This window comes from Mytilus trossulus, chromosome 4, assembly GCF_036588685.1.
Source record: "Mytilus trossulus isolate FHL-02 chromosome 4, PNRI_Mtr1.1.1.hap1, whole genome shotgun sequence".
NCBI lineage: Eukaryota > Metazoa > Mollusca > Bivalvia > Mytilida > Mytilidae > Mytilus > Mytilus trossulus.
In genome coordinates this window covers 75,053,907-75,064,673 of record NC_086376.1, presented here as the reverse complement: position 1 = coordinate 75,064,673, position 10,767 = coordinate 75,053,907, and the positions used below count along the sequence as shown (strand labels likewise).

General features: G+C 32.2%; 1 protein-coding gene across 1 annotated transcript; it reads left to right on the top strand.

Annotated features, from left to right (window-relative positions):
- The first annotated feature begins 457 nt into the window (after positions 1–457).
- Positions 458–10,256, top strand: LOC134715973 (Y+L amino acid transporter 2-like). Its single transcript, XM_063578588.1, has 10 exons — positions 458–1,204; positions 1,692–1,817; positions 2,249–2,348; positions 2,779–2,823; positions 2,984–3,107; positions 4,159–4,262; positions 6,662–6,758; positions 8,135–8,284; positions 8,894–9,071; positions 9,381–10,256. Exons 1-10 carry the CDS (start codon positions 571–573, stop codon positions 9,431–9,433), a joined length of 1,611 nt encoding a protein of 536 aa, XP_063434658.1. The 5' UTR covers positions 458–570; the 3' UTR covers positions 9,434–10,256.
- Positions 10,257–10,767: the final 511 nt, after the last annotated feature.

Genomic DNA, 10,767 nt, shown 5'->3' with positions numbered 1-10,767 from the left:
GAGAAGTAATCTAGCTGAATAAATGCAACGACATATTATGTTGTACGGGTATATACAAAATACAACTACTGAATCATAAGTTGATTGAAATAATCTACTGTTATACCCCTATTAGATTGATGAAAAACATGGAAATTAACAATATAACACATTACATACTACATCGCAAAAATACAAACATACTAGACATGAATTTGTATATGTACATATCATTCGGTTGATGGATCCACTCTCCTCAGTGACCATGACTTTTTAATAAATTAAATTATAAGAATGTGTAATGAGAAAAACGACTAATATTTTTTCGGAGAAATTTCAAATAATGAAACTAAATACGTGATAGAGTAACAAGGGTTGGACTTTAAATTCGATAGTATAACCGGATTTGAATGGGACTCCCCCATTGGTCAATAATTATTTATGCAGTATAAATGCATAGACGATAAACCGGATTCAATTTATATTTCTTCCCTTTTCGTGTGTTTATGAAAAGATCTTTTAGTAACATTTAAGACTGTAAACGCATCATATCGAAAGGAAAAGAAAAGTTTAAAGTAAAAAATAACCAGAATGGCAAGATCTAAAAAGAAGATAGAGATTTTCGCTACTCCAGAAAGCAAAGAAAATCCAGTGAATTTAGTTTCAATATCAGGACACGAAAATAAGGCATATGTGAATGACAATACGTATGATAATATATCAGACAGTAGTGGAGTTTCTAGCATCGAAGAGTCTAAGAAAGATGATGGAAAGCCACCAGTCGTCGATATTGAAAGAAAAGATAAACATTCAGACTTTCAAATGAAGAAATCATTGAATCTTCTTCACTGCGTTGCTATCATGATTGCTGTGACGGGACATTCCTCAATTTTTATATCCCCTGCTGCAATATTAAAGTCTGCAGGGTCTGTAGGTGCATCGTTAATTGTATGGCTTGTTGGTGGACTTATTAATATGATGTTAGCGTTGTGTTTTGCCGAACTTGGAACAATGCTACCAAAAGCTGGTGGTCCGTATGCCTATGTTATGAGGACGTTTGGTCCATTACCAGGCTTCTTAATTTTGTGGGGATATGTTGTTTTAATAGCTGGTCCGTTTTGGGCATTTCTATCATACACCGCAGCTTTGTATATTTTCCAACCCTTCTTTCCCGACTGTGAGGCTCCAGACAATGCAGTGAAACTTTTAGCTGGATGGATGATGAGTAAGAATATTTTTATTTAATCGCTTAATATCTGTAGCTAGACTGTATAAATAAATTACAAAAAAAGTTCAATTAACGCAATAGAAAACATTCAATTAAGAGTAAAAATCAACTCGCCTTATCTAGAATTTCAAAGGATGCTTTACTGGGAAATATAAAAAAGAGATATGATATGACTGCGAAAAGGGCAACAATCCTCGAGGGACCAAAGGACAAGAATGTAAGCAGATATATAATAACCCTATGTAACAAGAAAAACGTCTTCATTGTTCTTGTATATTTATTTCTTTATCTTATGCCACTACACATAACAGAAAAAATAAGATATTCTAAGTGTCGAATTCAGTAGTCTTTGGTATCAGCTAACTACCGCTAAAATATTTCATAACATCTACGCGAGTAAATAAATAAATTTTACTTGGGTATGACATCTATGGTTGTACTGAAACTTAATTCAAACTCAAATTATTGTTTTTTTGTTTCATAGTAACATTTGTAGTCATCAACTGTGTTTACATGAAGTATGTAACCAAAATACAGACGCTGCTCTCCAGTACAAAAGTTTTAGCTCTATTGATAATCATAGCATCAGGAATCATTAACTTCACACAAGGTAGGTCAATGACTAAAAAGCTGTATGTATATGATACGGCAAACGAAATACATATTGTCAAATTATTTATGTTTCTAAGTTGCCAATAGCTATATATGTTGTACAAAACCAACTACATGAATAGATTTATATTTGGTTATAGATGTGATCAAGAATTGATAGAAATATACAAAAAGAAAGAAAAATCGAGCTTGGTTTTTTTTAAACGCGGTGAGATAAAAAAAAAATAAATAAAAAAAAAAAAAAAAGTCATGATGAAACAACAACTTTTATAGTAGCGGATTTCCCCCTATTCACGTTGCACTTGAAACGAGAAGATTTCGTATAAGTGTGGTTTTTTTATAAATGCTTCTTAAAGCGAACGTTGGTATTTATTTCTACCGTTCAAAATAAATGCGTGCATGAGTACTTTTCTAATCTCTTTATTTTAGGGGAAACTGAAAACTTCGAGAATATCTTTGAAGGGACAACTAAAGAACCAGGAGAATTTGCTGTTGCAATATTTTATTCCATCTTCTCATACGGTGGATGGTAATGTATTTTATTTATAAAAACGCATTAAAGTTCATTCATAAAAACGACAACGGCACTGTCAGTAATGTGTAAGCGTGCTTGCCTCGAGTGTGGGGCTGGCTCATTAGGTTGGATCCCAAACTGAATCTCCCATAGACATAAACACTTACTAGTGCATTTGTACTTACATTTGCTGCCTTTACACATTTACATGTGGCATTTAGGGGAAACAGAAATGCCAGTCGGTTTAAGTTCAAACATGTTTCCCATTATACATATTTATTATACTTACATGTTGTCATTCTGAATGCTTATGTAATATTTGCGACTTGACGTAAATTAGCTATCGATGATCAATTAATCTTTAGAACACCAAAAAAAATTAAAAGTGTTATGAATTTTCACTACATTCATCTATTTATATATATCTATTTTGTATATTTTTCAGGCAGGTAATGACAAGTCTAATGGAAGAAGTGAAAAAGCCAGAAAAGTAAGCATCTTCATAATCCTTAAAATATCACATATTAAAAATCCTGTCAGGCGGAACAACTCCCATTCAGGCGTTCCATACTATAGCCTTTAAAACGGGTGCAAAACTTGAAGACGTACGACGACTCGATCAGTAATAATTATCTGTTTGTATTTTTCAGAGATTTGCCAAGATCAGTTTTCATCGCTATGATAGCCGTTATAATGAAATATATCCTGGCTAATGTGGCTTATTTTACGCTGATGTCACCTTCGGAAGTTGTCGCATCTAACGCTGTTGCATTGGTAAGTTGTTCGTTTGCAATAGGTTAGTTCGGTATTTTTGTTATTTTACTTTCTACATATCTTTGAATAAGCCACATACAAGAAAACCCAGAGGAATCTCAGATCTGACTTTGTGTCTTTTTATTGTTAGGATAAACAAGAACCCGGTCACGTCTACTCCCTGTTTTTGTTAGATGTATATGTATATCCTTCTGGTGAGTTAAGCCTTTTTCAAATATTTTTTATAGTTCAATCTTATGTTGTACTGTTACACCACTGTCCGAGGTCTACATATTCGTTTTTCGTTCATTTTTAGTACATAAGCTATGCCGTAAGTTTCTCGTGCTAATTGTTTTATATTTGACATTTTGGGGTCTTTTATAGTCGACTATATGGGTATGGGCATTGTTCATTGTTGAAGGCCTTACGGTGATTTATATATTATAAAAGTTGTTAATTTCTTAGTTTCTTGTGAAGAGTTGTTTCATTGGTAATCATACTACATCTTCTTTTTCACATTCACGGTGTTGCTTTTGCTTCTGCTTTGGTTTTTAGTACTGTTTAGCACTATTGTATTAAAAATGTCTGTGCTGTTTCGGCCGCTAATTGTCTTTTGTCAGCTTTGTCCTGAAAACCTTGTTTAGAGAATTGCTTATGTTAATGAATATGCGATTTTTTTATAACAAGAGAAGAGATATTCACTTATCTAATACAATGCATAAGACAGTAGATTAAGACAAATCCAATCGAAAGTCGGGGATGATCTCATGTGATTCATCCAGAATCACCAACATAACATGATCCAATAGTGACACCATCATATAGTTCCTTTGTAAATACGTTTTTCATCACCCCGACTTTTGATGGGGTTAGTCTTAATCTTTTGTCTTCTGTGAGTCTGTGTAATGTTTTGTAAACTAAATTTGAGGGTTTTTTTCTTTGTACAGGTTGTTTTCTCTTTTGTCTATTGTATTGTCGCTTTAATTCCACTTATATATATAATGATTTTTTTATGTCTCTTTGGTATCTCATATCTCTTTTTTCTAATTATAAACACAATTTAATGTTACAGGTTTATATCCATCGGTTTTACAAACCCTTGACTGTCGTGATATCCGTCTTCGTAGCTCTAACATCCATCGGTGCACTCAATGCCTCCATTATGGGCCACTCAAGGTAAGTTGTTTACTTAGAACACTTCAAATAAGCACTGGATAACCTGTAAATGCGGAAGCGTTTTACGTGTTTATCATAATGATATCAAGTCTGTTTTTTTTTATAACTAAACTCTCATATTTGCTTTATTTCTATCTTTTCTTGTCATTGTTTAATACGAAATATGACTAGGGCTATAAATAAGATAACTGCGACATTTTCAATCTGATAAGTATTAACTAAGCAACAGCAGTTTTCTCTTTTTTTCAACCTGAATTCACTAATGTCTCTTTTTTCAATTTTTTAATACCGGGATTAATTTTATTATAATTATGTGTAAACCCCACCAAAAATGTTGTATTTTCAATATTTACTTAACAAAAGCAATGTTCACTTCCCTATTTATTAATTATGTATTATCCTCATTAACAGGAATAAATGTTTTCCTCAATTTAATATTTTGACATTATTTTAAAAAAATGGTGAATCTCAATATATAATTTTTTATCAAATTTGTATTTAAAACTGAATAGTAAAAAATGTTTAAAGTAACGTATTGAATTTTGCATTTTGATAAATTTGACAATTCGAAGAATTTAAAATATATAGAATCTCCTTTTATAGGTTAAAACTTATAAACTCGACAATTTGAACTTTTAACACAAATATTTACACCATATACGTTAAAACATGCAAATGTGTTTAGATTACAAAATGCTAATGTTATCTATAAGGGTGTGTACTAATATGTATTCTACCACATCCCGGAAGAACCTATTCACTAAAATTAGTTTACCTGAGAGAAAAAAGGACACGTTCTAAAAGTTGACCATCTCGTATATATTGATCTCATTGGATTAGAAAAAATGTATACGAAAACAAGGAAGTTTGATATAAGTACACATCACTAGAGTATACGATATAAGTACATTCATTGGAATATCTATATATGTATTGATCCCTACTGGTTTTGGTAGATGTTTTTTTTTTAATTTCAAAACGAAAAGAGTGTAGCACATTTAAAGTGTCACAAAATCATATATCTACCATTCGTATTGTTTTAATTTTAAATTACTTCATTTAAGTTATCTTCATATTAGATATCAAATAAGTCTACTCACTGTATCAAACTGCTCCACATCTCGCACAAACTCCGTATTTCGCATTTTCGGGGGGGGGGGGGGGGGGGGAGGGGGGAAAGGGGGGGTATATCTGATGTTTATACTTAGGAACATAAAGTTAAAAACTGCAGTTTTAAACGAATTCATTATAATTTGCAACATCTTTAACAGATACAGAATCGATTTCTAGGGACATGTTTGAACTACTTTGCTAAGGCAATTTCAAAATCTTGAGAAAAAAACATGTTGATTGAGTGGGACGAACTAAAACAACAGTTATCGTTTGTTGTTGTATATCATATTTGTTTTTCTTCATTTAATACGTCTATCAGGTCGTTATTTTTTTCTCATTTTAAATGTTTTACATTTGTCATGTAAGGACTATGTTTCTATATGCTATGGATTTTTTAAGGCCGTACGGTGACGGTGGTAAAAAATTATTTCGTCTGCGTAAATTGATCTTTAGTAGAAAGGTGTTTCATTGGTAATCATACCATATCTTCTATTTTCTTAACAGTAAAAAAAGAAGTCCCCTCTCCAAATAGAATATTGACTGTTAGTAACTGCGAGTACTCTCATATTATAAGTAATAAGTGCCTTTGTAATGGAGATAAACAAGTACCCAGCCACGTACACTGTCTTTGTATAGGATGTATTTCTATTTGTATCCATCTGATGAGTTAAGCCTTTTTCAACTGATTTGTATGCCCCACCTACGATAGTAGAGGGGCATTATGTTTTCTAGTATGTGGCTCCGTTCGTCGTACCGTTCGTTCGTCTGTCTGTGCGTCCGTCCGTCCTGCTTCAGGTTAAAGTTTTTGGTCAAGGTATTTTTTGATGAAGCTGAAGTCCAATCAACTTGAAACTTAGTACACTTGTTGCTTAGGATATGATCTTTCTAATTTTACAGCCAAATTAGTCTTTTGACCACAATTTTACGGTCCACTAAACATAGAAAATGAAAGTGGGAGTTACAGGTGAAAAATATAAATCAACTTGAAACTTAGTACATATGTTTCCTAAAGTATAATCTTTCTAATTTTTATGCCAAATTAGATTTTTATCCAATTTTAAGGTCCATGGAACATGGAAAATGATAGTGTGAGTGGGGCATTCGTGTACTATGGACACATTCTTGTTATAGTATGTTTTCTTTTTCTATGTTATACAGCTGTAAATCATGCTGATGGGACTACAATAGAAAGAAACATATTCATATGTACAATGTTAACAAGTACTTAACGATTTAGACATAAAAAATCACGAACGTCTAAAATATACAAAACCCTTTACTTTCAGACTGATATTTGCTGGTGCACGTGTGGGACATATGCCAACTATCTTGGGTATGATACATAAGAAATATTTGACTCCATGGCCAGCGATATTTTTGCTTGTAAGTAAATTTATAAAGAAAAATTATTGTTGGTTAGAAGAAAAAAATTCAAATGCAACACAAATAGAACCTATTGTGCATGAAATTACCATTTGAATGTAACACTGTCAACTAAATATTGCAAGATTTGGATTTTGATGTAATATAGCAAACTCAAATGTGTACTACTAATTAAAATGTGTGCTTAACTTGTTTGGATATGCGACATGTTATTTCATGATTTTTTTTGTGGGTTGCTTGAGGTATGGTTAAAATGACATAACAATTGTTGTCTAGATTAGAGGTACTTTTGTTTTAATTTTTGTGTGACTTGATTGCTGATTCATGTGAATTGTATAAAAGTACACGTCAATCCCATGATAAGCACTACAGGGTTGAGATGAACTATTATGGGTATTGTCGTATCATAATTTATCTATTTACATACCTGGTAGCTGTACGGTACCAGCTGTACACAGTGTTTTTTTGCAAAACATTTCGGAACATTTGGGTCCTCGATACTATTCAACGTCGCATTTTATTTGGCTTTTTATTTGTTTATTCGATCGTCACAAATGAGTCTTTTATTAATGAAACACGCATTTGGCGTAAACATTTATAAGCCTGGTATCTTTCGATGTGCGTTTTCGTGCATATTTTCCAGTATCAAATTACAAATTACAATGTATATTTGAAAGTAAAAGAAGTATTTATTGAACGAGAAAAGTATACATCAACGTTCATTTAAAATTGTTAAGTTTGTATTAAGCGTGTTGCATGTTTGTTTGTCTGTTTGTTTTTTTTCATTTTTACCCATAGCATTGTCAGTTTATTTTAGATTTATGAGTTTGACTGTCCCTTTGGTATCTTTCGTCCGTCCCTCTTTTGCAAGACATGAATACTTTCACCTAGCCATATATGTGCAGTCAATACGTATTCATGCAATCTCTTTTCCTAACCCTTTGTTAAATTTTATTAGTAGAAGTCCTTCAAGTGTGGTTTAGCTGTTAGTATGTGAACTAGTACTCATGTTTGTTAAGGCTGAAGCACTCCTACACGTGCGGGATTTTCTCGGTGTATTGTAGACCCATTGGTGGCATCGGCTGTTTTTAACTCATTGGTCGGGTTGTCTCCCTGACACCTTCCCCATTTCCATTCTCAATTTTATTGTTAGGAGAAAGCTCTGCTGATTTATTTGCTGCCATTAAAATAATTATGACGTCTTGAAAGTCTTTTTTTTTTCTTTGACGCTTTACATCGCAGGAAAGTGTCAAAGCAAAAATTTAAAATAACCTCCCAAGACGTCATAATTATTTGGACTAGTCACAATGTTGGGTTTTTTTTTGTATTCTCAAGACACAGTTTTGGTTCTAATTACTAGAGATTTTACATTTCAGTTGGCATGGGGATTGACCATGCTATACACAGGAGGAGTAACTGATATGATGGAGTTTATCAGTCTATTTTCAACGATAATGGGAATCGCTGTTGTATCCTCATTGTTATACTTAAGAATCACAAAACCCAAACTACCAAGACCGTATCAGGTAATTTACCATGTATATATTGTGTAGTGTGCAGCATTTTACACACAGCATGTATGCACCAACAATATATGTTGTTCATTTCTAAACTTTGAAAACAGATTACAAGCAGCATTACATCATTTTAGGATGACATTAAAACGATTCATTTTGAAACCGAATTTATTTAATTTCCTCTTTGAAAATATAGAAAATCGGGAAGATGAGGCAACTCCCCACAAGAGACCAAATAGCGAGAAGTATATTTTTATTTCGTGTTGAAACATCTAGATATATAACTCAAACTTGCTGCCTCTTGATTATTAAAACGAAGTTTAAACATGTTACAAATGTAAATGAAGACACAATCAAAATGCAACGACTGGAAATAATATGTGAACATAGACCGTTGGTTTTCCCATTTGAATAGTTGTACACTAGTATTTTTTGGGGCCCTTTATGGCTTGCTGTTCGGTGTGAGCCTAGACTCCGTGTTGAAGACTGTACTTTGACCTATAATGGTTTACTTTTATATATTGCGACTTGGATGGAGAGTTGTCTAATTGGCACTCATACCACATCTTCCTAAATCTATATAGTAGAACATTCTAATCTTGTAATTGTAAATTTCAGACCATGCTGTTTGTGCCTGTTTCTATGTTCATAGTTAACATCGCAGTGCTTGTACTAGCGATATACCAAAAACCTCATAAGATGGGTATAGGACTAGCAATCTTGTTTTCTGGAATACCAATCTACTGGTTTGGTGTGCTGTGGAATCCTAAACCACTACCTTTTAAAGAACTCACAGGTAATTTTACCATAATTTAAATTAATAAGAAAATAATTCTTAGTTTAATCGTAAAAAGATTATCACTAATGCAGTTTTACAATCCGAAAACAGATGGAAATACTTTCTTAGTACTAAAATATGTTCCTTTAACTTTTGAAAATAAAATTGCCCAAGAGTAAAAAATATAATTTAAGTTTGAGATAGAAATCTTTGAAATCTTCTTGACTCAATGTACCTTTATAAATATATCTGTTGTATTTCAATTTTTACTTTAGTTTGATTTCTGTACTTTTAGAAATAAGTTCAAATAACATTTTCTTCTTTCAGAGTCTTTAACAGTCTTTATGCAGAAGATTCTTATGATTGAGAAAACGTCTTGATGTCATCCTTTCACTTGACATCCGATGCGTAACTTAAACACAGTGAATTCATGTTATGGACAGTCATATAAAGCTTTGTATTAAACGGAAACCATCCAGAGGCCGATACATGCGGGTAGATTCCCTTTATATCAAAAGCGTTTTATTTTCTGCCTGTTTTTCCTTTTCCTGTTTGTGACGTAGGAATTATGGGAAAACTTATCCCTGACCTGTCAATCTGCCAATTAACGGTTGTATTTTTTTGCATTTTCATTTTCATTTTTAAAACAGTAATACGGATACACATGAACCACACAAGAATAATTCAGAAAATCCATTTACGTCATTGAAAATATTGCAGGCGCTACCAAAGTCTTTCAATTTACTATGACATACACCACAAGTCTTTCAAACAAATGTCTTTCAATATATTAACTTTATGTTTTGCATTGTCACTGTCAGTTTACATGTTAAACTTAAAGTGAAGTCCATGTAACTTTATATGTGTGCGTTATACCAGTTAGTTTTAATTGTTATGCTTTTATTTAAAAGTGAAGTATTTAGAAAAAAATGTCTTTCAATATAATAACTTTTGTTTTTGAATTATAACTGTTTGTTTATGTGTTATACTTTAAGTGAAGTCTTTCAAACAATATGTCTTTCCATATATTATATTTTTTGCATTGCTACTATGTGTTTATATGGTATTCTTTATGCGAAGTCTTTCAATATAGTAACTTATATTGTTGCTATAAATAACTGTTAGTTTATATGTTATACTTTAAGTGAAGTTTTTCAAACAAATGTCTTTCAATTTATTATTAACTTGTACTTTGCATTTTTACTGTAGGTTTATATTTTATACTTTGAGTGTTTATGTTAAAGATAAAACGAATTTATTAAAAGTGTTATTGTTTTTACTAAAACCTAAGCTAAAACAATTTTTGTTGAAAAAGACAATTTCTGATAGACCAAAACACAATTCTTTGTAATATCATACAAAAACATCTCGAAGATACTTAGTGTACAATTGACTTGTAGTGTATTACCAACAATGCATATGGCCTAGCATTATACAGCTGTTTTGCGTAGACCCAAAATCAATCTATAAACGAAAATAACTAAAAATTGAGTTACCTCTAGACTCCAATATCATATGCCTACTCCTCTTTCTAGCCAAATCATTGAAACGGTTCGAATTTCAGTACGCCAGACAATATTAGCAGATAAAACATTCATACATGCACGAGGTATTCGCTTTGCTAATTGTATCCCAAAATAATAACAGTAGGGGCTATGTCATGCATAAGAAACATGGTTAAATATATGGGTAGATAAAAAGACGGCAGCTATAA

What these genes read in the sequence shown, in the direction of transcription:
- LOC134715973 (XM_063578588.1), top strand. Translation starts at nt 571, where the DNA reads ATGGCAAGATCTAAAAAGAAGATAGAGATTTTCGCTACTCCAGAAAGC. An exon ending in TCCATTATGGGCCACTCAAG is followed by an intron (nt 4,263 to 6,661) that starts GTAAGTTGTTTA and finishes CTTTACTTTCAG; the next exon opens with ACTGATATTTGCTGGTGCAC. An exon ending in GGCCAGCGATATTTTTGCTT is followed by an intron (nt 6,759 to 8,134) that starts GTAAGTAAATTT and finishes TTTACATTTCAG; the next exon opens with TTGGCATGGGGATTGACCAT.